Raw genomic sequence first — 27,846 nt, 5'->3', positions numbered from 1 at the left:
ACAGAGTCAGCCTATTGCCCCCAACAATCTGGGTCCTCCTTTTACCAACTTAGGAAGGAGGGAAGGCTGAGTCAACCTTCAGCCGGTTAAGATCGAACTCCTGGCAGTGGGCAGTTTGCTTGCAATACTGCATTCTAACCACTGCGCCACCACTATGCATTCTAGTCAAGACAGAGTATTTGAATGCAAAAACTTAGCCTGTTGGGTTCCTTTCTTATTTGAGAAAAATAAATTGGCTCTTGCCAGAGAAGAGTGTTAAAAATTCTACCATATTCCAGGATGACTGAAATAATTATAATTTTGATATTTTTTTACTTCCTTGTTCAGTCTGGTTGTGGTGTAGACATGTTGGAAAAGGCATAAAGGTAAAGGTTCCTCCACACAACAATATAGTTAAATCAGACTATATATAAATTCCTTATTTCAACAGATTATTTCCTTGTGACTGACAGTAAATAAACACATAAGATTTATTTTAGTTTTTAAATTTATTTTATGAAGATATTGGGAATTATTACACTCATGGATTATTCTGTTTCCTGGAAATTCAGGTGCATTTTTTTCTCCCTACTTTCTCATGTACATGTTTTTATCAAAGTTTCCCCCCCAGCAATCTCTTTGATTTTTTTTAATTAATTTAGATAAATGCATTTTTCTTGCATTGTATTTTAATTGATACATTATTTACTGAAAACTCTGTTCACTGGCTCAATAAAGGTAAAAGTTCCCCTCGCACATATGTGCTCATTGTTCCCGAGTCTAGGGGGCCATGCTCATCTCTGTTTCAAAGCTGAAGAGTCAGCACTGTCCGAAGATGTCTCTATGGTCATGTGGCTAGCATGACTAAATGCCAAAGATGCATGGAACACTGTTATCTTATAGTTAGTTTATAGTTTATAGTTTTATTGATTTGTATGCCGCCCACTCCCGAAGGACTCCGGGCGGCTTACAATAAAACAAGGGAGGGGGGAATAATACACAAACAACATTAAAATATACAACAATCACAATCTCCAGGGGGCTGGATATATCGAGGGCCCCCCAGCCTGCTGGAGCAGCCAGGACTTCACAGCTTTGCGGAAGGCCAGGAGGGTAGTAAGGGTCCGGATCTCCACGGGGAGATAGTTCCAGAGGGCCGGGGCTGCAACAGAGAAGGCTCTCCCCCGGGGAGTCGCCAGCCGACATTGGCTGCCAGATGGAATCCGGAGGAGACCTAACCTGTGAGATCTTATCGGTCTGAGGGAGGTAATCGGCAGGAGGCGGTCTCTCAGGTACCCAGGTCCAATGCCATGAAGGGCTTTATAGGTAACGATCAGCGCCTTGAAGCGGATCCGGAGACTAATGGGTAACCAATGCAGCTCACGGAGGATAGGTGTAACGTGGGTGTACCTGGGTGTACCCATAATTGCTTGCACCATAGTGGTCCTTATTTTTTCTACTTGCATTTTTATGTGCTTTTGAACTGATAGGTTGGCAGAAGCTGAGACAAGTAACGGGAGCTCACTCTGTTATGTGGTGCTAGGGATTCAAACTGCCAAACTGCTGACCTTCTGATCAACAAGCTCAGCATCTTAGCCACTGAGCCACTGCATCCCTTATGTATTTTATTTTTATATATGTTTTTCCCTTTGAAAAGGCATATTCCCTTTCAAAGTGACCCTGAATCCGAGGAGGCCGATGAAGGGTGACGGATTTTATAAGCTTCCCTTCTTCCAAAGAGGTTACCTTATGTTATTCCCAACTCAACCCTGTCAATTAAGTTAGGCTGAGAGTTTGTAACCGGTCAAAGGCCACCCAGTGGGTTTTGCAGATGAGTAACCATTTTAATTAATTAACCACCAAGTTCTACCGTCTAGCCATGACACTGTCTCTTTTTAACAGCCCGGCAACTGGGTGCCACGAGACCTTTGTTGTTGCAAAACCCAGAGTGAGTTTATTATTTATTCTGGCCTGCCTGAGAATCTGGAAATGTGTAAATTAAATGCAAAATGCAAAAGCTGCAGGGGGACAACAAACAAATTTAAATTTGTCTGGCTCCTACATTTATTTATTCAATCCACCACCCAACTCCAGGGCAATTTGGAGCGGGTCGCAGAGTAAAAAAAACAACACAGGAAAAGATAACAACAGGACAAAACAAACGATAAAAGGAACAAAAAATGGCAACATGAGGAAACAACAAAAGGCAGACCCACACAATTCAGAAGTTTTTCAGAGGCCCCTGAAACACTCACAAGGGAAGAGTGAGTGATCACACCAAGATCTTGAGGGGGAAACCTCAACTTGCCCAGAAAACAATTTTGTATTTATTCTGTTCAACAGATGTTCATTACTCTAGAAAGAGGAAGGATGGAATGGAATGGAATGGAATTTTATTATTTATATGCCGCCCTTCTCCGGGAGGACTCAGGGCGGCGAACAATTCAAAAGGGGGAAAAGGGGAACATAAAAAACGAAATACAATAATAAAAATAAGCAACAGCCGCACAACCATACATGTCGAGAAGGGGGGAACTCATCACCCCCAGGCCTGCCAGCAAAGCCAGGTTTTGACGGCTTTTCGGAAGGCCTGGAGAGAGGTGAGGGTCCGAATCCCTGCAGGGAGTTCATTCCAGAGGGCCGGAGCTGCCACAGAGAAGGCCCTCCCCCGGGTAATAGCCAGATGGCATTGGCTGGTAGATGGAACCCGGAGGAGGCCAACCCTGTGAGATCTAATGGGTCTGTGGGAGGTAATTGGCAGCAGGCGGTCTCTCAAGTACCCAGATCCAATACCATGAAGGGCTTTATAAGTTACGACTAGCACCTTGAAGCGCATCCGGAGACTAATCGGTAACCAGTGCAGCTCGCGGAGGATAGGTGTAACGTGGGTGTACCGAGGTGCACCCACAATCGCTCGCGCGGCTGCGTTCTGGATGAGTTGATCAGCATTCCAGCAGAATCTAAACACAGCTAAAGGCTTTCAGTCCCATAGATGACTTTCAGAGAGGAAAGTTGTGTTGAGGCTTAGTTCTTGTTCACAGGAAACCAAAAAGAAACAGCCATTCTTAATTTAGTCTGGATCATGGACATTAATACAATTGAGCGAGTCCAAAGGTATTTCATGAGAAGAGTACTCTACTCCTCTGCTCCCAATAGAATACCTAATGCCATCAGGCTTAAAATTTTGGGCTTGGAGAACCTAGAACTACACTGATTAAGGTCTGACCTAAGTGTAGTACAAAAAATTGTCTGCTACAACTTCCTACCTGTCAATGACTGTTTCAGCTTCAACCACAATAATACACCGGCAACCAATAGATACAAACTCAAGGTAAACTGCTCCAAACCCAATTGCAGAAAATACGACTTCAGCAACAGAGTGACCAACAATGCTGTTGTTATATCCTCAGACCCCATAACTTTAACCTTAAACTGTCTACAGTGGACCTCACCCTATTCCTAAGAGGTCTGTAAGGGACGTGCATAAGCACCGTGGCACGACAAAATCGCGCTCATCAAAATCGCGGTGATAAAATCGCGGCGCTAAAGCCGCAACATCATCACCGCGCGTCATCACCGCCGCGACAACAGCGCGGCAACAGAAGGGCGCTTTAAAACGCCGCCACGGCAGAAAGCCGATTTCAATTAAGGTAAGGGTTAGGATTAGGTTTAGGGGTTTTAGGGTTTGTTTTAGGGTTAGGTTTAGGGTTAGGTTTAGGGTTAGGTTTAGGGTTAGGTTTAGCGTTAGGTTTAGCGTTAGGTTTAGGGTTAGGTTTAGGGTTAAGGTTAGGGTTAGGTTTAGGGTTAGGTTTAGGGTTAGGTTTAGGGTACTGAGTGCTTGGGAATGCGCGGATTTGCCCTCCGCGATTATGTCATCGCGGTAGGGTCGCATTTTTCCTTAGCGCTTAGAACGGCGCGAATTAGTCTTCGCGCTTATGTCTCCGTGGATAAGGGCTTCGCAGATTTGTGGTGGAACCCATAAGCACACCAGGATGCCTACCATCCCTGTCCTACTGTCCCCATTTATTTGTACTCATTTCCTTTGTTCATGTCCATGTTCATACTTATACCTGTTATCACATACATGTTTGACAAACTAAATAAAATAAATAAATAAATGCTCCTCATGTGAAAAGCAATGGTCTCTTAGTGCTAGGATCAAGCAGGCTTTAATGGTATTTTGATACCAACAGAGGACAGTGAATAATCTCTTTGATTCCTATGCTTGCATAAGAATCAGAAGATCTATTAAGATGGTAGCAAAATCTAATTGGTTTCAGTTTCAGAGTTTGGCATTTAAGTAAAAACAGCTGGGTTTCAAATGTTTGGCAAATTCATTTGGTGATCTACTTGGAATCCTACAAATGAAATAAAAATTAACATGGGAGGGAAATAATTTTTTTTTAAAAAAACAACCATTTGATTATTTTAGCATGGAAATGTGTCATATTTCTGCATCCTTATTGTACAATTGTACAATTATGTCCTTGGATGCTATGTCAATCTTAATCTTAGCTTTCACTGAATATGTCAGAGGATCCCTAGCGACTTCCATTGAAGGCATCTGCTTATTGCCCCAGTGGCAAGACTTTGGCCAAAGTTTGCAAACTGTTCATCTACTAAATTACATCTTTCTGATCTTCCAGGATCTATACGGCAAGTCATGCAACAATCTGTGGGGTCAGCGATCTGAAGAGGAAGAGGGAGAGAGAGGGGGGGGGAGAAGGATAAGGAGCAGGAGGAGAGGAAGAAGACAGAGGAGGAGGAGAACAGGAGGAGGTGGTGCTGGAGGAGGAGGAGGAGGAGGAGAAGAGGAGCAGGAAGAGAACAGGAGGAGGTGGAGAAAGAGAAGAAGAAGAAAGAAGAGGTGGAGGTGGTGGTGGTGGTGGAGGAGGAGAAGAACAGGAGGAGGAGGAAAGGAGGTGGAGAACAGGAGGAGGAGGTGAAGGAGGAGAAGAAAAAAGAGGAGGTGGTGTTGGTGGTGATGGAGAAGGAGGAGAAGAAGAAGAAGAAAAAGGAAGAGGTGGTGGTGGAGGAAGAGAAGAAGAAGAAAGAAGAGGTGGAGGTGGTGGTGGTGGTGGTGGTGGTGGAGGAGGAGAAGAACAGGAGGAGGAGGAAAGGAGGTGGAGAACAGGAGGAGGAGGTGAAGGAGGAGAAGAAAAAAGAGGAGGTGGTGTTGGTGGTGATGGAGGAGGAGGAGAAGAAGAAGAAGAAAAAGGAAGAGGTGGTGGTGGAGGAAGAGAAGAAGAAGAAAGAAGAGGTGGAGGTGGTGGTGGTGGTGGTGGAGGAGAAGGAGAAGAACAGGAGGAGGAGGAAAGGAGGTTGAGAACAGGAGGAGGTGAAGGAGGAGAAGAAAAAAGAGGAGGTGGTGTTGGTGGTGATGGAGGAGGAGGAGAAGAAGAAGAAGAAAAAGGAAGAGGTGGTGGTGGAGGAAGAGAAGAAGAAGAAAGAAGAGGTGGAGGTGGTGGTGGTGGTGGTGGAGGAGAAGGAGAAGAACAGGAGGAGGAGGAAAGGAGGTTGAGAACAGGAGGAGGTGAAGGAGGAGAAGAAAAAAGAGGAGGTGGTGTTGATGGTGATGGAGGAGGAGGAGGAGAAGAAGAAGAAAAAGGAAGAGGTGGTGGTGGAGGAAGAGAAGAAGAAGAAAGAAGAGGTGGAGGTGGTGGTGGTGGTGGAGGAGGAGGAGGAGAAGAAAGGAGGAGGAGGAAAGGAGGTGGAGAACAGGAGGAGGAGGTGAAGGAGGAGAAGAAAAAAGAAGAGGTGGTGTTGGTGGTGATGGAGGAGGAGGAGTAGAAGAAGAAGAAGGAAAAAAAGAAAGAAAAGGAAGGAAGGAAGGAAGGAAGGAAGGAAAGAACGCTATTGTAGCCTCTGTATGGGAAGGGAACTCAGGACCGACGCTACCTGCGGATCAGGCTGGTCCCCCTTCCTGAATCTCCTATCTCCCGCACCCTCCCCAGCCTCTTCTCCGCCGCCGGGCTGGGCTTCCCCCCCGCTCCCCAGGTACCATGATGTCAACCGTGATGCTGCCGCTCCTGTGACTTAAGCCAGCCTCTTTTGGCGCAGACTCCGTCCCCCTCCCCGACGCTGCCGGAGCTGCCTTTTCCCGAGCAGCGCATCTGCAAAGCCGGTCGCTCGCCTTTGGGGCTCTCTCGCGCTCTCTCGCTCTCTCTCCCACGGCATCCTCGCCTAGCCGGGGTCCGGCGAAGGGGCGCCCCGGGAGAGCCACAAGGCGCTTCGCGGCCATCTGAGGAGGAGGAGGAGGAGGAGGAGGACCACGATCCCCAGACCCGCTAGCCCGTCCCGCGATGAGAGCCCCGGGCTGCTGCTGCTGCTGCCTGGTGCCGTTTCTGCTGGCCGTGGCTTGGGCGGAAGGAGACGGCAAAGCGGCCAAGGAAGGCGAGAGCCCGGGCAATTTCATGGAGGACGAGCAATGGCTCTCTTCCATCGCCCAGTACAGCGGCAAGATCAAGCACTGGAACCGCTTCCGAGACGTGAGTGGCCCCGGCTCGATCCGCTCCTCTCTTCCCCCCCCCCCGCTCCCCTTCCCCGGGTTTCTCCCGTTGCTGGGGAGGGCGGCGATGCCTTAAGGGAAGCCCCGGAGCATGTGCAGAGGGCGGCGGGGAGGGAGGGAGGCAGGCAGGCAGGAGCTGCTTGGTCGCGCTTCGCTTCGCCACTTGCTCCACTTGCTCCTTGGGCAGAAGGCTGAAGCCGAACCGGTTGGCGGCTGCACTCCGGGCTCCGAGAGGCGCTGCGGCTGGAACGGGGAAAGGATGCGGGGTGGGAGTTGGGGTGGGTGGGTTTTTTCGTAACCGGCGCCCGGTTTGTCCCCGGGAAGGCAAGCCTTTGGGGAGGGGGGTAGTGGAAGCTGGGGAGGAGGAGGGCGAGAGAAGCCTTATTTGGGATGAATTGGTTCTTTTTTCTAAATAAATGTTATTAAATACATTTATTAAGCATATATTTTATAAAATAAAATTTTATTAAACCTATAGAAGCAACAAGATACAGTTCCACTCATTACAGTGTATTCCATCACTTAGATTAACCTAGTTACTAATTATATCGATTACCATGCTAGGTGTTATATATTCATTTAAATTATCACCATATTTACAACGATAGGCATGTGTTCTTTTTTAAAAAAAATAAATTTTATTTAACCTATTTCAGCATTAAAAACAACAACGTATAGTTCCGCTCATTACAGCGTTTCCGGATTGATGTCCACTTAGATTAACCTAGTTACTAATTATATTGATTACAATGCTAGGTATTATATATTCATTTAAATTATAACCATATTTACAAAGATAGGAATGCGTTCTTTATTCAGCCTCTCATCCTTCCCAGGTGGGTCAAATGAGGATCCCGATTGTGGAGGGGGCCAAGCGGGCTGACTCTTGTAAAGAGCTTGGAGAGGGGGCTGTAAAAAGCACTGTGAAGTCGAAGGGCTCTTGCTAGGATAGCTTAGTATCAGTATAGCAATGGGGGAGGGGGGAAACAGGACTCTCAGGGCAGCCGGGGGAGGGGGAGGTTGGGGGGGGGCTTTGGCGGTGTGTCTTGTGAAACAAACTCACCCGGCTGCAGAATTTGCCTTCACCAAAGGACCCGCCCTGCCAAGGACGGATGGATGGGCGACAGGGCGCAAACTGGGCATGGGAGTGTGCAGTTGCCACCGAGACCTTTCCCCTCCCCCTCTCTCCCTCCCTCCCCCCCCTCTCCCTCCCCCCCCAACCAACCCCAGGCGTTTTTAAGCCCTCTGGCCATGGCATGCTTCACCAACCGGGTGCCCGCCTGGCCACAAGAGCCATTCCTGCTGATGGGGATGCGGAGTACCTGAGGCTTTTGGGAGGGCGCCAGGTTGGGGGCTGGCTGCCCACCCTTGGGAGGAACAGGGAGGGGGAGGCGAGGGTGGGATGGACGCAGGGAGTGGGCTTCACGTGGTGATGCCTTGGGCCAGGCGGGGCTCCCGTTGCTGCAGTGGTGAAGAATTCGCCTCTTTTTCCAATTTCCCTCTGGTGGCTGCTGAGAGTGGCGAGATGGGGCAGGGAGAGGAAAAGCCTCCAGCTGAGGGGAGAAAACAGTTCCTCGCCATCATCATCATCATCATCATCATCATCATCATCATCATCATCATCACCAGCCACCTAAGGCAAAAAAAACCCAAAAACCCCTAACCCATCCCTTCAATAAATGTCTGCTGGTTGCCAGAGTCCCTTTTCTTTCCTGGGAATTCAGCGTCAGATCACTTCTACTGCAAAAGGATCTCTGGAGGAAATGCCTCTGAAATGGGGGAGGGAGGGGGGAGGATGGTTTTCCCAGAACTAGAGACCTTGAAGAAGTGGGGAAACTGCAGGGCGAGACTCCCTTCAGTGGAGAGGATAAGATGGGGGACCCAGACTGTGTGGGTGGGATAAAGGAGGGGAGGGGAGAGAAGCAGGATGCTGATAAAGATACCCAAGCAGGTTTGTGAAAAGGTTCTTTTTTCTCCCTCCCTCCCACTCTCCCTCCCTCCGAAATTCATGTCCGCCTGGAAGGCACAAAGGGGAACTTTGAAATGCCATCCCCCCTCATCCTAAAATGATTTGGCTCCCTTTGGAATTTGGCTCCCCTTGGAATCACTTAGAACAGATTCTGTATGCCACTGGGGCTGTCCTTTTTGCCTAATTTTGCTTCTTCCAAGGCAAACTGTCTGTGGCCCTTTTCCTACCGCACCTGGCTCAGCGGATGCCCTGCACAAGTGAAACCGCCTGGCTGCAACTGTTGGTGGTGCTGAGAATGCAGCGGTTGAAGTAAGGCGAGGGTTGCTACATTCAGTAACCAGATAAACTTGCCCCTGCTTGATTTTAGGGATTCCCGTGGCTGAAAGACTACCCTGGATTTGGCAGGGTTTCTCCATATATTTGCTCCCCTTAGGATAGGGAAGCTGGATCCCTCTTGATTGCTTCTTTCTGTCCACGTTCTCACGGAATAATCTCTCCAGCATAAAGGGATTGTTTTTTTCTTTTTCAGTTCTTTGTTTATTTATTCTGGGTACACAATGGAACACTAAAAGGCGATTTGGCTCAGACTCATGCAGGCGTATTACTAATTCGCATCTCCTCCCAGTCTCTAAAGAGATATTCTGTAGGATCTAGAATGAAATGAAAGACAGCTATCTAGAAAAAAAAGAGTTGAATGGGGATCCTTGTTTCCCCTGCTTTACAGTTTCATTCCGGTTACGCTTTCGTGCTGATAAAACCGTGAAATGCAGGAGTTTTGAGACTCCTCTGTTTAAACTTGTTCTAAGCCAAACCTGATCATCTTCCACTCTTAAATTTAGCAAATCAAAATCTCGGCTGCTTTTCTTCGTGCCAGGTAAAGTTTTGCCTGTGTAATTTCTTGAGTGCCAAACGATAAAGACATAGAGGTCATGAAAAATGAAGGAAGATTCCCCCATCTAAGCTCTTTATTTGAGAGGGGGAGAAAATGAATAAACTTTGCAATTTTATTCATGATCCTGGACTTCTGCAGCAGATGGTTTAACATCTGCACTAATAGACAAAAATGTATCTAGCAATTCCTGTGGGCAGTAACTGAAGACCATTTCATACAGAAATGCTTTCCGTCCAAAGATTTCATCAGCCCCACTCTGATTTTTAATCACGTTACGGTTAAAATGTTGGATCTCTCTCCCAACCACGAATCAAGATCCAGTTGTGTCCTTGTGAGCATAGTAGCAAGTTTAATCCATAAGGGAGAGAAGCCGCAAAACATAGCAAAACATTCAGTGCAGCCAGCTAGCCAGCTGTGCTACCTTCAAGAATATTCTCCTCTGTTATCTATCTAATTTTCTCCTCTACTTCATCCAAGACAAATGTCTGACCATGATTAGCTGCTGGTAGTCCAGGTTGGCTTGTGTTGGATTTCTTCACCCCGAGAATTGCCAGTTGGCAGTTCCCCCACTGAATTTAGCAACTAGGCATTCAGAATCAGGAGACCCTATCAACTACTTCATTTCAATCCGTTCGCCTAAGCATGAGAAAAGCTTGGTGTTTGAGCAAATATTTTCCAGTGTCATCCTGACCTCTGGTCTGGTCTATGTGAAAGCTCATCCCAGCGATGACACGGTCTGCTCAGCTAATGGGAAGAAAGGCCTGGAAGCAGCTGTGGTTTCACTTAATGGCAACTTCATCCGTAGGAAAAAGCCCATTTGGTGAAGCAGTAAAATTCAGAAAAGCCTAGCCTTTTGCCCCTTTGATTGTATCTGGAGAGCGACTTCGTTTTTTTCACTCACTGCCCGCCCTTTCCTGATTTATTAGCAAATGCTTTCATTAAGGGGGGGGAGACATTAAGCAGACTGGATCTCCATTGAGTCGAGATTCTGAACATGTCCCTCACAGGTGGTATTCAGCAGGTTCTGACCAGTTCTGGAGAGCCAGAAGCGGAAATTTTGAGTAGTTTGGAGAACTGGTAAATATCACCTGTGACTGGCCCCGCCCCAATCTATTCTCTGCCTCCTGACTCCCACTTATTTGGGAGGAAATGGGGATTTTGCAGTATCCTTCCCCTGGAGTGGGAAGGGAATGGAGATTTTGCAGTATCCTTCCCCTGGAGTGGGAAGCGAATGGAGATTTTGCAGTATCCTTCCCCTGGAGTGGGAAGCGAATGGAGATTTTGCAGTATCCTTCCCCTGGAGTGGGAAGGGAATTGAGATTTTGCAGTATCCTTCCCCTGGAGTGGGGAAGGAATGGGGATTTTGCAGTATCCTTCCCCTGGAGTGGGAAGGGAATGGAGATTTTGCAGTATCCTTTCCCTGGAGTGGGAAGGGAATGGAGATTTTGCAGTATCCTTCCCCTGGAATTTCAAGTTTCAAGTTTAATTTTATTTATAGGCCGCCCAATCCCAGAGGGCGGCTTACAGAGAGGGGAAAAAAATAAAATAAAAAATAAAAATAAAATAGACAAGTTAAAAAAACAACACAGATACATTCACTTCAGTCGGGGCTGGACCTCAACAATGCGGTCAACAGCCCCAGGCTTGCCGGAATAGCCAGGTCTTGACAGCTTTTCTGAAGGCCATGAGAGTGGGTGAGGTCCGGATTTTTGGGGGTAGTTCGTTCCAAAGGGTCGGAGCAGCCACAGAGAAGGACCTCCTCTGGGGAGCCGCCAGCCAACATTGTCTGGCTGATGGCATCTGAAGGAGGCCCACTCTGTGGGATCTTACCGGCTACTGGGAGGAGTGTGGCAGTAGGCGGTCTCGCAGGTATGGGGAAGGAATGGGGATTTTGCAGTATCCTTCCCCTGGAGTGGGGAAGGAATGGGGATTTTGCAGTATCCTTCCCCTGGAATGGGGAGGGAATGGGGATTTTGCAGTATCCTTTCCCTGGAGTGGGGAGGGAATGGAGATTTTGCAGTATCATTCCACTGGAGTGGGGAGGGAATGGAGATTTTGCAGTATCCTTCCCCTGGAGTGCGAAGGGAATGGAGATTTTGCACTATCCTTCCCCTGGAGTGGGGAGGGAATGGAGATTTTGCAGTATCCTTTCCCTGGAGTGGGGAGGGAATGGAGGTTTTACAGTATCCTTCCCCTGCCACTCCCCCCAAGCCACTCCCACAGAACCGCTAGTAAAAAAAAAAAAGAATCTTACCACTGATGGCCCTCCATCCTGCCTCAAAAAACATGAAAAGCAAATAATGTGCAAAGGATTTGAGCAAATCTCAGGATGGCTTGGCATAGTTTGCCCACTTTACAAATCTCTTCTTTGCTTAGGATCAAAATTGTGGGGTTGTATGTAGGTCTCAACAACCTCAGCCTGCCTTCCTTGCCATGACAGAGGGATGTTGAAATAATAGGGAGCGGGCATTTGGACCCACTCACACGTTTTCCCAGCTGCAGTGTAGATTCTGAAAAACAAAGCTAGGATCCCACTCCAGGTAGTCCTCGACTTATGACCCTTTGTTTAGTGACCGAAGTGACAACAGTACTGAAAAAAAGTAACTTATGACCATTTGTCAGACTTACAACCATTTGCAGCATCCCCATGGTCACATGATCAAAATTCAGATGTTTGGCCACAGGCTCATATTTATGACCATTGCAATGTCTCGGGATTGTGTGAGTCCCCTTTTCAGACCTTTTGACAAGCAAAGTCGGAATGGGGAAGCCAGATTCACTTAACAACTTTGTGATACGTAGCAGTTGCAGTGGTTCACTTAACAACTGTGGTAAGGAAGGTTGTAAAACAGGGCAAAACTCACTTAACCTATGTCTTGCTTACTAATAAGAATTTTGGGCTCACTGGGGGCCATAGGTTGAGTACTATTGCTGCAAAATTCAGGTGTTGTTTGTTCTATTGCCTCAGAACAATATGTGGCCCACAATTCCTACAATTCTCTAATAGTGTAGAGGGGCTTTGCAAGATTATAGTTGGAAGTATTAGGAGGACATTTATTTAACAATACATACTATAATGGCAGCAAGAATGGTCTTTGCTCAAAACTGGAAAAACAGGGAAATTCCACAAGGAAATAATTAGGAAAACTTTGACTTGTGCTGAAATGGATAAATTGACATGGGAATTGAAGAATAAAGATGAATCGGAATATTATAAGACAGTGATGGCTAGCCTTTTTGTTGTTGGGTGCAAAAAATGTGAGGGCATGTGTGCATTAGCATGCGTGTATTCCGGCACCCATAATGCAAAGTGCGCGCCCACATGCACATTTGCGCACAACCCTCCCACAAGCTTCCCCCCACATGTGCCACACTACGTGCCTCCAAGCTGAGCTTGGTATTTCCTTCAGGGGGTGGGGGGACGCTATTTTCGTCCTCCCTAGGCTCCAGGAAAGCCTGAGGAGGGCAAAAAATGGGCACAACAGGCCAACCAGAAGTTTGGATATGATTCATTTCCAGCTTCCGGAGGGCCTCTTGGGGGCCCGGGGAGGCCATTTTTGCCCTCCCCCAGCTCCGGAGGCTATCCTGAAGCCTGGAGAGGGTGAAAACGGCTTCCCCTGGCCCTCCAGAAGGCCGAAAATCAGCTGGCTGGTGTGTGCATTCGTGCTGCGGCTGATGGCTCGCGTGCCAGCAGATATGGCTCCATGTGCCATCTGTGCCACTTGTGCCATAGATTCACCATCACAGTTCTAAGATCTGGGATAAATTTTGTCGATGCTTGGAACAAAAAAGGAAAGATGCAAAATAAGCAATGGCTAAGATTCATAGAAAGGAGACTAGAATTATGTATGAAACTATAATAGTGAAAATGTATAAGATAAACGCAAAGCAAGATATATATTTTGTATTTATTTTGTATTTGTATTTATTGCACATTTATAGGCCGCCCTTTTCCCTGAGGGGACTCAGGGCAGCTTACAATCAAAAGGGGAAAGGGAGTGTAGGACAATACAAAAAAAGATGGTTGGAAATGTGATATTTCTATATTTGTAAATACGGAATAGATCAAATGTTAAAAAGCAGGGTGGTTAGAATGTATAACTTTATATCTTAGCATGTATGGCATAGATTTCGCCAGGACGGTGACACTCTGCCCAATGTTTTGTGTTCAATAAAAAACTTTCTTAAAAAAGGAAGTATTAGGAGGTTCATGCAATATTGATACTGTATGCATGGTAGCCCTACCAAAGATCATAAATTAAAAAATATACAAAAAGGATAGGGGAAATCTCTTTTAGTTCTTTCTTAAGAGGATTTTTCTTTTTCTTTTCATGCCCTCAAGTCAACCTTGACACTTGGGAAGCACCTGAGCAATTCCTGAAATTCCTGCAGCTTTTTGCTCTGCCCTTGTAGGGGGGAGAGAGAAGGACCACTGTGTTTCCCCAAAAATAAGGCAGGGTCTTATTTTCTTTTGACCCCTGAAATAAGCGCTTGGCCTTATTTTTGAGGAGGTGTTATTATTTTTGAGGTGCAGGAGGCAGCAAGCGTGGTCACCTCATGCTGCTGCTGTGTTGCAATATTTTCGGGGATGGCTTATTTTGAGGGGAGGGCTTATTTTAGCGCATGCGCTCAAAAGCCCAATTGGGCTTATTATCTGGGGATGTCTTATTTTCAGGGAAACAGGGTAGCTCAAAGTCAACCAGTTAGTTTTATGTCTGAGGTGGGACTAAACCAGGGGTGAAATGCTGCCGGTTCGGGCAGATTCACCTGAACTGATAGTAAAAAATGCTACTGGTTCGCCTGAACCGGTATTTCCGACGGTGAACTGTGATGCACGATTTATATTAGCTAGAATCGTTGGATTTCTTGCTTTATATCTAATCTAAATCGCGTGGCACAGCGGATTCTCCCCCCTCGCTGTTCTACTTACCTTTGCAGACTCTGAAAGCTTCAAAATGTTCCTTTTTTAAGCATTGCACAGGCGCGCCTCAGGTGCGCATGTGCGCGCCCTCACCAAACCGGTAGCAGACTTCAGAGGATTTCACCACTAAACTAAACCATATGATCTCCCAATTTCTGTGATGGGCACAGAAGGGGTGACCTTGCTAAACAGGAGGAAGAGCTGCAGTCAATACGACCATCAGATAAAAGAAACTCTGAGCTCAAGGCAGAAATATAATTTTACAAAGTGGCTCAGGCACTCTCCAGTTCTCATGAGCACAAGGGGGGGGGATAATTATTCAGATTTGCAAGATTTGATTACTTATAATAAAAGTAATATTCACATTTATAACTTTGGTTTTCTAGTCGCATCTACCTTGAAGAACTATCAGTTTCAAGGTTTGTGCCTTAACCACTACACCAAAACTGGTTCTCTACTGAATTTAAAAATGTTCTCGTGGGAAGAAGGCGGGGCTTAGCAGTGAGAAGACGGAATTTCAGGCTACTCCTGAAACTCCTCTATTCCGAAGCATTTGGAAGGTCCCTTTTTGGACCCAAGCTGTCCTGGAGAGACAGTGAAAGGTAGGAGGAGATCCAGTGGTCCCAGAGACGTTCGCAAAGTCTCTGGGGAACTAGAAAATAACCTCCTTTGCCAGTGACTTCTGGATTAGCCATAAGGCTAACTGAAACTGCAGACAGCCCTAAAGAATGTCGAAAGTGTTTTCCAGCTGGTAAGATGATTTTATTACTCAGAGAAAAGCAGTCCGTCTAAAAATTCAAGCTAATTTAAATTAAAGAACAGAAGAATCTAGTGGTGATTTTGATATTTTTATTGGTTTTTGGACAGTGGTTATCCTACTTTTTAAATGTTTTAAATGCTATTCACACGGACAAAGGATAGATTACTCCAACATCTCCTCTGATCCTCTGCAAGCGGGCTGTAAACCAATTCACTATAATTTGGTTGTTTACAACTTGACACTTTTATTGCTTGGCTGTATTGGTCTAAGATCTGATAAGATTGCATAGCTCCCAGCTTGCTTTTATTTGCAAATACCTCAGAGCTCTCAAGAAAAAATACTAACTGCGTACAAATATGGCGTCTATTCAAGCGTCGATTCAAATGATTTTTTCAGCACTACAGAAATTATCTGCCACACATGATAGAATTGAGAGAAAATTGGATTATTTGGTGTTTTTAGCAACAAAATACGAGGAAAAAAATGAGAATGTTCTTCAAATACAAACTAAGGATATCAGAGATAAAGATTCTCAATTTGCTGATATTCGGGGCAACTGATTTACCTCTGAGGGAGAAAAAGATGGAATGTCTGAAGGGGGAGCAGCCACACAGAAGATTTACTTCGAAAGACAGGGCGCAGGAGGAGTGAGAAGCATTAAAGAATTCATACTTTATGAAATATCATCTGCAAAACACTGAGAATTAAAGACAAGCTGATAAAGGAAATAAAAAGAGGGCGGCAGCATTATATGAGAGGCACCATAAGCAAAAAGGTGCAAAGATTTTTTCGTATGGACTTGCTCATAAAGATGTTTGGAGAACTGGACCCATGAATGGCAACAGATTTAAGGCTGTTCTGTTACTAGAGAGACACAGGCTGATAGATGGAAGAGTGTAATTTAAAATTAGCTAAACCTAGTTAAATTCATTTGTAATAGGTATGGTTGAATAATAATTGATAATGATAGTAATGTATATAATGTTGAGTTGCTATGATAAATAATAATTGGATATGAGAAGGGAAGGTTAGAAATATCTTTGGACTATATATAAAGGTTATTAATCACAATAATAATTATTATAAAAAAATAAAATAAAACTATCTATATACAGTTAAATTTTAACTAATGGGGGAAAATGCTATGATATAGGATATAATTAAATAAAGAAAGGAGAATGATAATAAATTATATATATGGAGGATGAAATTTTTGGTATTAAATATTATGGATGTTTAGCTAAAACAGGATATGAGGATTTGATGTTAATGGAGGATTTTATAAATAAGTAAATGAAATGCCAACATGTGGTTATGGATTAAATCTTTGGTAGAGTTAAGGATGAAGGATGTTTAAATAACTGTAGTCAATTAAAAGTGGCAGTATGATGATGTTAATATAGTAAACATTTGAGTTAAGATATTTGAATTAATATGAATTAACGGAAGAGATGCACAAAAACTTGTTGTAACCAGCTGATATACTTTTTTTATAACATATACTTGTGTTGTTGTTTTTTGCTGTGAGTGTGTGTTTTTCTTTTTTAATTGTTGTGTATATACAAAGTGTGTCTGTGGGGGGAAATATAGTTAGGATAAACTAGTAAAGGTAAGGGAATACCTATTAAATGAAATAATAAATGTATAAGAATGATAAATGTTAAAACGCCTGTAACCAAATGACATGCTACATGTGATGATGGTTGTTTTTTTCTTCTCTGTTTTGTTTCTTGTTTTTCTTTTCTTTTCCACTGTTGTGGGTATGTGTTGTTTATGTAACAAAAAAATAAAATAATTTTTTAAAAAATGTTCTCGTATGGCTGTCCCTCTATTTTGTAGCTCTTTTGAATTCATTTTATATTTTCTGCTGATTTCCAAGATGGGAATCAACCATCCACACCTTGGGTATAATGCATTCCCCACCTTCCCACTTTAAAAATATGCCCCATTTTGGCTCCCAGGTAAGTGCAAGGAGGACTACTAGGCCCAAAACGGGGTGCAGAGTGGCCCCTCCGTGGCTCGTTTTTGCTTGCAGGGGGTGTAGGAGACCAAGTGCTGCCTGTCACACTCCCTGGCCATGTCCACCCAGCCGGTCATTAGGGCAGAGAACCAGTTGTTAAATTATTTGAATCCCACCACTGCCTTTTTGTAAATGTGTAGTATATTTAGGCTACAAGCAAATTGGAGCTAAGAGTATCTCCTGAAATAGGTGTGGTGAGGTGATAAAGGACAATTCACACTATCAAATACTTTTAACTTCAAGTTCTAGCACTTCAAATGAAAACTTGTGTTTTGAACTGAGGTAGGTGGCAGAGACAGAGTTTAAGTTTTCCAAAGGACAGATGTCACATACCTCTTGTAGAAAAGGGCATACGATCTGATCCCCCAACACTACCTGTAAGATTATAAATTTTAAATACTGACAATTCTTCCAAAACTGCCACCACAATGCACTTTTTACGGTGGCAGAAGAGGAAAAAACACTGCAAACATATTCAATGTAAATTAATATTCAATGCATTTTAATGCTAACTAAAATTAAACAAATATGAAAGCGATTGATTGGGCACCAACTACTTATTTCCCCTGCTGTTGTTTACTTTTAGGGATATGACCTTCACTTGCTATTTGAAAGTCAAATAAGAAAAGTAACCTTAAAAGTTAAAACAGATCACAGTACCTTGTTGGTCTTGACTGATCTTGAAAAAGCTAATCAGCTTTAATTTTGGCTATGTCTAGATTGGGAGATCGCCATGAGTTTCCATTCCTGTAAACTAGAAATTTTGTACAGTGGGAACAATAAATCAGTGGAATGACTTGCCTCCTGAAGTTGTGGGTACTCCAAAAATGGTAAATTTAAAATATTAGCCTTAAAAATGGGTATGTGTGTTCATTATTATGTGTATTCTTTCATTGTACCTGATGTTCCTTCCCTTGCAATTTTATATTTTTATTTTATTTATGCTTATCACAATGCTAGACAAACTGGTTAGTGGGCCTTTATCTATTTAAAAAAACAAATAATTAAAATTAATAGATGGTTGATTACAATGATATTAGATTCAGTTATGACCATATTTAAAAAGTCAAAAGGTGGGAAATGGATTTCCACTAGAAATTTCCTATAATTAATCAGTGGAACAACTAACCTCAAGAAATTGTGGGTGCTCCATCACTGGAGGCTTTCAAGAAGAAACTGGACAGCCATTTGTCCAGAATAGTAGGGTCTCATGCTTGAGCAGGAGTTGGACCAGAAGACCTTCAAGGCAGGGGTGAAATTCTGACAAGTTCTGGAGAACCGGTAGCAGAAATTTTGAGTAGTTTGGAGAACTGGCAAATACCACCTCTGGGGATTTTGCAGAATCCTTCCCTGCCATGCCCACAGAACTGGTAGTAAAATAATTTGAATTTCATCACTGCTTCAAGGTCCCTTCTGACCCTAGTGTTGGAGGTTCTAGATCAGAAGTTTAGAAGAAGGCAGCTGCAAATCATTTCTTCATTGTTGGTCGAGGGGCACCATGAACCTCACATCTCTATTCAGTCACTAAGAGCTGAGTTTGACTCAGAAAAATCTATCCTTACCTGTGCCTGACATAAGTGGTATTAATTCTAATTTCTGAATCATTACTGAAGAGTTATTGAAGATGTCAGAATAATTACATCCTAGTAGGAGCATTCTTAGTATGTGATGAATCATAGCATAAGGAAAGAAGAAAATTGTTAAAAGAAACCCCAATGTTTTGGAGTTTGCAAATTTTTATATTTACGGAGTCAATTTAGTGCAGTGGTTAAGGCATCAGAGGAGAAACCAGGAGACACTGTGAGTTCTAGTCCCTCTCTAGGCACAAAGCCAGCAGGGTGACCTTGAGCCAGTCAGGAAGGAGACAATGGCAAACCATTCAAAAAAAAAACTTGCCAAGAAAACGATGGGGACTTGTCCAGGCAATCTCCAACAATCAGACACAATTGAATGGAAAGGGAATATGAATATCCATCCATCCATCCATCCATCCATCCATCCATCCATCATCTATTATCTCTATCTATCTATCTATCTATCTATCTATCTATCTATCTATCTATCTATCTATCTATCTATCTATCTATCTATCTATCTATCATCTATCTATCTATCTATCTATCTATCTATATGATGTATGTGTATGTATGTAGATGTATGTGTGTGTATGTATGTAGATGTGTGTGTACACACACACACACACACACACACACACACACACATTCAGAAAACCTCCAAATCACACCCGTGGTTAGCCTCCCCCCCATCCCAAGAGTCTCCACACGGCCCGTTTTGGATGCGAGGTAAGTGCAGGGTCCGTGTGGAGGTCTCGGGGAGGGAGAAAAATGGCCCTCCTGGATGTTCCAGAAGGCTGGAAACAGAAGGCCTGGGCCTCCGGAGCCCAGGGGAGGGAGTTTTTGCCCTTCCCGAGGCTCGAGGAAAGCCTCCTGTGGAAGGGGAAAACGCCCCTCCCACCGGTGGTGCAGCAGGCTGACTAGACCACGCCCACCATGGCCATGCCCACCCAGCAACCAGGCAGAGAACCCGTTGCTGAAATTTTGAAGCCCACCCCTGACTGAATCCTTTAATCTGGGTAATTTTCCAGTATTATCTGAGAACACCCAAACGTTCATGGACATAGGTAACATAGCTATTTCCCTTCCTGTTTCAGCAATGTTAACTGCTGTTTTGTCATTGACTTTTTTCCCTTTGTTAAGACATGCTGTAATTCTGTCGTGCTTTGTCAAGATGTTTTCCTTTCATCAAAGGAACGCAGAAGGAAAGTGCTGTTCTACCATCTCAGCTATGTGTTGATCTTTGAGAAAGTAGACAAACAAATGTTTCTTTGTGCTGGATTACAGCCATGGTGCCTGCTGGCATCTACGTGGAGAATAGTTTACTGGTGAATAGTTACTGGTGAAGGTATCTCACACACAATCATTTCATGTGCGAAGCGTTGTCTTTCCCACAGTAACATGTAAAGCCCCCTCGAGCTAGGAACAATTCCCAGAAATCTTTTTAATTAGAAAAGGAGGAGGAAATGGCAGCTGGTGGGCATAAACAGAAGGTGGAGGTAAGAAGCAAAAATAATTTGAGAGACCTTCCAGACAAGAGTCTCCAACTTAGTACAGTTGGCTGGGGAATTCTGGGAGTTGAAGTCATCCAGGCTTAAAGTTGCCAAGGTTGGAGAACCCTGCTCCAGAGTGTAATGTTACAATCTATACACTGAATACAGCATTTGTGGCCTCCTGAAACACTGCCCCCTTTGCAAAAATGGCCATAGCCTTTAGGAGGCTTCCAGAATGCTCCTGGGGGGCTGGGGAGGGCAAAATGAGTGAAAAATGGGACATTTTTGGCTCGTTTTTGCCCCCCCAGCCACCAGGAGCACTCTATAAGCCTCTTAAAAGCTATGCATGCCCCCTTTTTTTTGACAAAAAACAGGCCCGTTTTCATGAAAAACAGGCTGTTTTTGAGAGGTCTGCAGAGTGCAAAAACTTTTTTTTTAATTTGCCTCTTCAAAATCTTGGCGGGTCTTATACTCCTGTGAGTCTTATACTCTGAAAAATATGGTAGCTTTCCCTTTCTCCTATCTTCAAGCCATTGGAACCAGTCGAGAGAACCATGAAACAAATCCCTCGTCTCTATTTTTATTAAAGATCACCTGAAAGACAGACAGTCTTGCAATTTTGAAACTGACAAAACTTGCCTGAAGTGGACAAGTTTCTCCAAGAAAATTGACCACACACGTCTCTAGCTAGAATATGCAGCCTTTTTTTGTGGTTAACAGGCATCATTATCTTGCTTAACGTCCTTTGGATAAACTCAACAGCCTGACATACTCAACCTGACAGATGGATGTGTGTGGAGCAGCGATGGTCAGGACCTTTTCATTTGGTTAAAAGGAAAACAGATCACTTCTGATGATAGCCTCTTTTGAATCTTCCCAGCCTTAGAATGTCCTGAGGTTTAAAAAAAGCATCTTCTAATGCTTTCAATCTTTTGAAGTTCAAGCTGTTCTTCTGACCTCCAAGAAGAACATTCAAAACAAACAAAGGCCCCTAGGACACTGTTTCAGCAGCTCTACTATTACAACTGCAAATGTTCTTCTCCAAGGAGGTTTGACTATGGCAGGGGTGTCAAACTGGATTTCTTCGAGGGCCGACGCATCAGCTTTGTAGTTCTCCTCTGCAGGCAGGCTGGGAGGGAGGCGGAGATGCGACGGATGCCTCCTGCAGCACCCTGCAGGCTAAAATGTGACCCCCACGCCCTGTTTTTGGCCTGGATGGCCTCCTGTAGCACTTTGTCAGCCAAAACGGGGCACGCCCACCCCACATACAGTCCCCCCACATCCCGTTTTGGCTGCCAGAGGCACTGCGGGCTGGTTCTTTGCTATTTGCAGGCTGGCCCCGTGGGCCAGATTTAAGCACCCTGCGGGCCAGATCCAGCTTGTGGCCTTGAGTTTGATACACCTGGCCTATGGAATCTATATATGAGTAACTGCCTTAGAGTATAGTAAGCTGTCTTATATTGAGCCAGATAATTAATCAAAACCTCTGGTATTTCCAGAGGTGGGCTGCTACAGGTTCGCCCAGGTTCGGGAGAACCCGTAGCTAACGTTATTGCTGTTCAGAGAACCTCCAAATCCCACCCCTGACTGGCCCCATGCACCCCTCCCAGGAATCTCTACCCGGCCTGTTTTGGATGTGAGCCAAGTGGAGGGCCCGTGCCAAGGCTTGGGGAGGGGCTAAAATGGGCCTCCCAGAAGTTCCGGAAGGAACTTCAGAGAGTCTCGAGCGCCCAGTGGGGACAATTTCACTCTCCCAGAGGCTCGAGCAAAAGCTCTAGAGCCTAGGGAAGGCAAACCCCCCCCCCCAATGGTGCAGGAGGATGACTAGGCCACACCCACCATGGCCATACCCACCCAGCAACCGGGCAGAGAGCCCATTGCTGAAATTTTTGAAGCCCACCCCTGGGTATTTCCATATTTACTGGCATCAGTAGTTCAGGCCTTCAAGTCGGTAATTGAATATGGAATCTACTCTTAAAAGGCATTCTCAGAATGAATGATTCATGCCAACTCAAGGCAGGTAACAGTTATATTTTCACACTCTATATGTAACTTATTTTGGTGACCAGGACAAAGTGTGACTCTGTAAGGCTAATTAAGGAAAAGTATCCCATTTCTCTGGCTTTGAGGAAGTCCAAAGGCAGAACAAGGGAAGATAATCACTTCTGCAGTTATTTTTAGATCAAGTGTGGAGAGCCTGTGGGTTTCATGATTTCACTGGATTTCTCATCCAAATGCAGCAATATTTAGCAGGCTTGTTATCCTTTGAATAACCCCTAAGTGGGCACCCAAGTCCAGAAACCCCTGAAAGGAGTTTCACTTGCATACTGGATTTCATTGCTCCAATTGCATTCAAATGGCCTGACTATGTTTAAGGTCAGTTTTAGGCATGTTGAACAGAGTTAACTTGAGGTTAAGTGAAGTCAGCAATGCAAAACTCTCCTTTATCAATAATACCTAGTTCCTCATACAATCAGTAATGGGAATTTGTGAGGTTTCTATCTCCTCCCTCCATGTTCCCTTCCTGGTCCTAGGCATAACATTCTTGGTGCTCTGATTAAGCTGAGCCAATGCACCAGTGGTGAAATTCAATTTTTTTTACTACCAGCTCTGTGGATGTGGCTTGGTGGGCGTGCCAGGGGAAGGATTTTGAAAAATCTCCATTCCCACCCCACTCTGGGGCCAGCCAGAGGTGGCATTTGCTGGTTCTCTGAACTACTCAAAATGTCCGCTACCGGTTCTCTGAACTACTCAAAATTTCCATTACCGGTTTTTCAGACCTGCTGGATTTCACCCCTGCAATGCACCCTGCTAAGAGTGGAGCCGAGGTGGCGCAGTGGTTAAATGCAGCACTGCAGGCTACTGCTAGATCAGCAGTTCAGCGGTTCAAATCTCACCGGCTCAGGGTTGACTCAGCCTTCCATCCTTCCGAGGTGGGTAAAATGAGGACCCAGATTGTTGGGGGCAATATGCTGACTCTCTGTAAACCGCTTAGAGAGGGCTGAAAGCCCTATGAAGCGGTATATAAGTCTACTGCTATTGCTATTGCTATTGCTAAAACGTGATCAACAATCCTTAAAATAGTTGTGCGAAAGCCAATGGTGTATGCAAACTGTACAGGCAGGAATACCACCTTCTGGTTTTTCTTTGAAGACGTTTCGCTTCTCATCCAAGACGTTTCTTCAGTTCCGACTGGTTGGTGGAGAAGTCAGTCAGAACTGGATGAGAAGCAAAACATCTTCAAAGAAAAACCCAGAAAGTCCAGGTGCATCTTGAAAAAGGCACCTTTGGGACAACCACGATGTGGATGACTGAGAATCTCCATTGACATTAAGTCTTGTGACCATGAATTTTTGCGGGGGTTTTTTGGGTCACTTTCCGGCATTTACTTCTGATTTTGGTAAAAACAACACCCATTGTATAAAATGGATTCAGTTAACGATTGCAGCATTCCCTTAACAGCCCTTCATGGTATGGGATCTGGGTACTTGAGAGACCGCCTGCTGCCAATTACCTCCCAAAGACCCATTAGATCACACAGGGTTGGCCTCCTCCGGGTTCCGTCTACCAGCCAATGCCATCTGGCTACTACCCGGGGGAGGGCCTTCTCTGTGGCAGCTCCAGCCCTCTGGAATGAACTCCCCGCAGGGATTCGGACCCTCACCTCTCTCCAAGCCTTCCGGAAAGCCGTCAAAACCTGGCTTTGCCAGCAGGCCTGCGGTTGATGAGTTCCCCTCCCCTCTCGACTTGTATGGTTGTGCGATTCTTGGTTATTTTAATTACTTGTATTTTGTTCTATGTTCCCCTTTTCCCCCTTTTGAGTTGTTCGCCGTCCTGAGTCCCTCCCGGAGAAGGGTGGCATACAAATAATAAAATTTAATTCAATTTAATTCAATTCAACCGCTGCAACTGCTCTCCCCCCAATAACATACAGTCACATGATGCCTTGACTCAGGAGTGGGCTTCAAGAATTTCAGCAATGGGTTCTCTGGCTGGTTGCTGGGTGGGCGTGGCCATAGCGGGTGTGGCCTAGTCTGCCTCCTGCACCACTGAGAAGGGGAGATGCTTTCGCCTTCCCCATGCTCCGGAAGCTTTCCTCAAGCCTCTGGGAGGGTGAAAACTGCCTCCTCTGAGCTCCGGAGGCCCTGCGTAACTTCCTGGTGGCCTGTTTCCCCCCCTCCCTGAGGCCCCGCATCCAAAATGGGCTGTGTAGAGACACTTGGGAGGGGAGATGCGGAAGGGGCAGGGTGGGATGGGCAGGGCCAACTAAGGGTGTGATTTGGAGATTCTCTGAACTGGCCATAACGTTAGCTACGGGTTCTCCCAAACCCTGCCTTGACTTACCAGAGGAATGATTTACAACCATACTTCCAGGCTCAGTTATGGTTGTAAGTCGAGCACAATTGTAGTCAACAACATTAATCTTGGTTTTGCTCTTTCTGCGGTTTAGTGTCAACGAGGAAACAAATCAGGAAAGGACGCTCTTATTTTCCAAAGGATTTCCGGCAGACCTGCTCAGTTCCGTTTCCTCTTCTCTGCCAGACTGGATGCTGAGTTACCAGATCAATTTTTCCTAGCCATATGGAATTCTAAGATTCTCAGTCAGCATTTCTAAAGGATGTTTTTCTGGGGAGGATTGCCACAGAGTGAATAATGGGGGTCTGTGTTTGTGAAAACTTGCTGTGTAAGAAAGGGGGGGGAAAACTAAGAGCGAATAAGTATTTGGCTAGGGACACAGTGGCTCAGTGGCTAAGACACTGAGCTTGTCGATCAGAAGGTCAGCAGTTCAGTGGTTTGAATCCCTAGCATTGCATAACCGAGTGAGCTCCCGTTACTTGTCCCAGCTTCTGCCAGCCTAGCAGTTTGAAAGCATGTAAAAATGCAAGTAGAAAAATGGGAATTACCTTTGGTGGGAAGGTAACAGCGTTCCGTGCTGACCATGGAGACTTCTTTGGACAGCGCTGGCTCTTCGGCTTTGAAACGGAGATGAGTGCCCCCTAGAGTCAGGAACGACTAGCACATATATGTGAAGGGAACCTTTACCTTTAAGTATTTGGCTAAAGAAACCTTAGTACTTATAGCTAGTCTTCATTCCCGCCCCCTCCAAGATAGACATTTTATCCTCCTGTATTTGATAGCTTTGGGTTTTATTTCTCTTTGCTAATGCTTAATAGACACAATTGCCCTCGGATGCCTCCTTCCAAATAAATTGGATGTACAGTATGCTGAAAAGCTGCAGTGGGCTCAGTGGAGGACTGACTTGGAAGAAGCTAGTGATATATCTGGGCTTCGGAATTATGCAGGAGCTGGGATGACTATGATTACTTTATTTGTTTTTAATCTGTGGGAAGAAATTTATTGTGTTTACAGGCTTTTGGCTCTACACGAGTAATCATTCCTCATCCCTGCCCACTGAGTTAATCACTTCTTCTTGTGATCCAGATTTTCTTCTTCTTCTTCTTCTTCTTCCTTTTTTGGTGCAAGAGCAGTCAGCCTCTAAATAGCAGAAGGAGTATTATTATTATTATTATTATTATTATTATTGTTGTTGTTGTTGTTGTTGTACAATTGTATCACAGCGGCCAGTTGTTTCGCCGGATTTGGCATTGGTTACTAGTCGGGCCCCACCCAGGGGCCTAGGACGTCGTAACGTATTTTCGTAATATGCGTGCAGATCCAAGCAGTGCGGCTTTTTGCATTTGACTGATGGTGATTTTGTCAATTTTTAACTGTTTTAAATGTAATTCCAGTGCTTTTGGAATAGCACCCAGTGTGCCAATTACCACTGGAATTACCACTGCTGGTTTGTGCCATAGTCGTTGAATTTCGATTTTTAAGTCCTGGTATCTTGCGATTTTTTCATGTTCCTTCTCGGCGACCCTGCTATCACCTGGTATTGCGATGTCTATGATTGTGACCTTATTTTTCTCAACCAATGTGATGTCTGGTGTATTATGCGCCAGTATTTTGTCGGTTTGTATACGGAAATCCCACAAGATCTTGACCATCTGATTTTCGGTGACTTTTTCAGGCTGATGTTCCCACCAGTTTGTTGCTGTTTTAATATTATAATTTTTGCACAAATTCCAATGGATCATTTGTGCTACTGAATTGTGCCGCAATTTATAATCAGTCTGCGCGATTTTTTTACAGCAGCTGAGTATGTGATCAACTGTTTCATCAGCTTCTTTGCAAAGTCTGCATTTGGCATCATCAGAGGATTTTTCGATTTTGGCCTTAATGGCATTTGTGCGGATAGCTTGTTCTTGCGCAGCCAGGATTAGTGACTCTGTTTCTTTCTTTAATGTACCTGTTGTTAGCCATAACCAAGTTTGTTCACTGTCCACTTTATCTTTTATTTTTTCCAGAAATTGGCCATGCAGTGCTTTGTTCTGCCAACTCTCCATTCTTGATTTTATCACATCTATTATTATTATTATTATTATTATTATTATTATTATTATTATTATATAATGAATATGATTGCAGAAAGCCTGGAGCTTCCTTTGAATGCTCCAACAGGGAAGTTTTAAAGAAGAAATTGGATAACTATTTGTCTTAAATGGTGTAGAAGACCTCGAAGGTCCCTTTCAGCTCTGCTGTCCTCTGCTGTGCTGTGCTGTGCTGTGCTGTGCTCTGCTGTGCTCTGCTCTGCTCTACTCTACTCTACTCTACTCTACTCTACTCTACTCTACTCCGTTCTGTTCTGTTCTGTTCTGTTCAACTCTGCTCTGCTCCACTCCATTCCATACCATTCTATTCTTTGAGAAATGACTGGTAGGATGAAAAAAAAATCCATTCTACACATCTACAGGTATTCCATGGAGTAAATTTCATTCAGGTTAATGGGGCTTACTTCTAAATAAGTAACCTTAGGATCATTCATTCATTGCCTTTATTTTTACAAATAACCCAAGGTGACGAACATACCCAACACACCTTCCTCCTCCTATTTCCCCCACAACAACAACAACAATCCTGTGAGATGAATTGGGCCAAGAGAAAGTGACTGATCTGAAGTCACCCATCTGGCTTTTATGGCTAAAGTGGGACTAGAACTCACTGCCTCCTGGTTTCTAGCTTGCTGCCTGGACCTCTAGACCAAATTGGCTCTCTTAGCTTGCAATGCAATCCAACCCAACCGTCATCTGGGAGTAAATATGCAGAACCCATCATTATTACAAGGTAGTATCTTTTTCAAGCTGATCTCAACTAATGCAGATGGCAGCGTGACTATATAGACACATCTGGGCGAGCGATTGTGGGTGTACCTCGATACACCCATGTTACACCTATCCTCCGTGAGCTGCACTGGCTTCCAATCGGTCTCCGGATACGCTTCAAGGTGCTAGTTATTACTTATAAAGCCCTTCATGGTATTGGACCTGGGTACTTGAGAGACCGCCTGCTGCCAATTACCTCCCAAAGACCCGTCAGATCTCACAGGGTCGGCTTCCTCCGGGTTCCGTCCACCAGCCAATGCCATCTGGCTACTACCCGGGGGAGGGCCTTCTCTGTAGCAGCTCCGGCCCTTGGAATGAACTCCCTGCGGAGATCCGGACCCTCACCTCTCTCCAGGCCTTCCGGAAAGCCGTCAAAACCTGGCTGTGCCGGCAGGCCTGGGGTTGATGAGTTCCCCTCCCCTCTCGACTGGTATGGCTGTGTGATTTTCATGTATTTTAATTATGTGTATTGTGTTTATGTTCCCTTTCCCTCCTGAGTTGTTCGCC

The 27,846-nt window shown here is 44.9% G+C and overlaps 1 protein-coding gene across 2 annotated transcripts in view; it reads left to right on the top strand.

Annotated features, from left to right (window-relative positions):
- The first annotated feature begins 6,076 nt into the window (after window positions 1–6,076).
- SPOCK2 (SPARC (osteonectin), cwcv and kazal like domains proteoglycan 2) overlaps window positions 6,077–27,846 on the top strand; it is a 125,731-nt gene continuing 103,961 nt past the window's right edge. For both annotated transcript variants that reach the window (XM_032231469.1, XM_032231468.1), the window contains exon 1: window positions 6,077–6,467. In XM_032231469.1, coding sequence (XP_032087360.1) covers window positions 6,282–6,467 — 186 coding nt within the window. In that variant the 5' untranslated portion in view covers window positions 6,077–6,281. The remainder of the gene's footprint in view (window positions 6,468–27,846) is intronic.

This window comes from Thamnophis elegans, chromosome 15, assembly GCF_009769535.1.
Source record: "Thamnophis elegans isolate rThaEle1 chromosome 15, rThaEle1.pri, whole genome shotgun sequence".
NCBI classification, from domain to species: Eukaryota; Metazoa; Chordata; class Lepidosauria; order Squamata; family Colubridae; genus Thamnophis; species Thamnophis elegans.
Note: the sequence above shows the minus strand (reverse complement) of the source record. Positions and strands in the feature narration are given on the sequence as shown.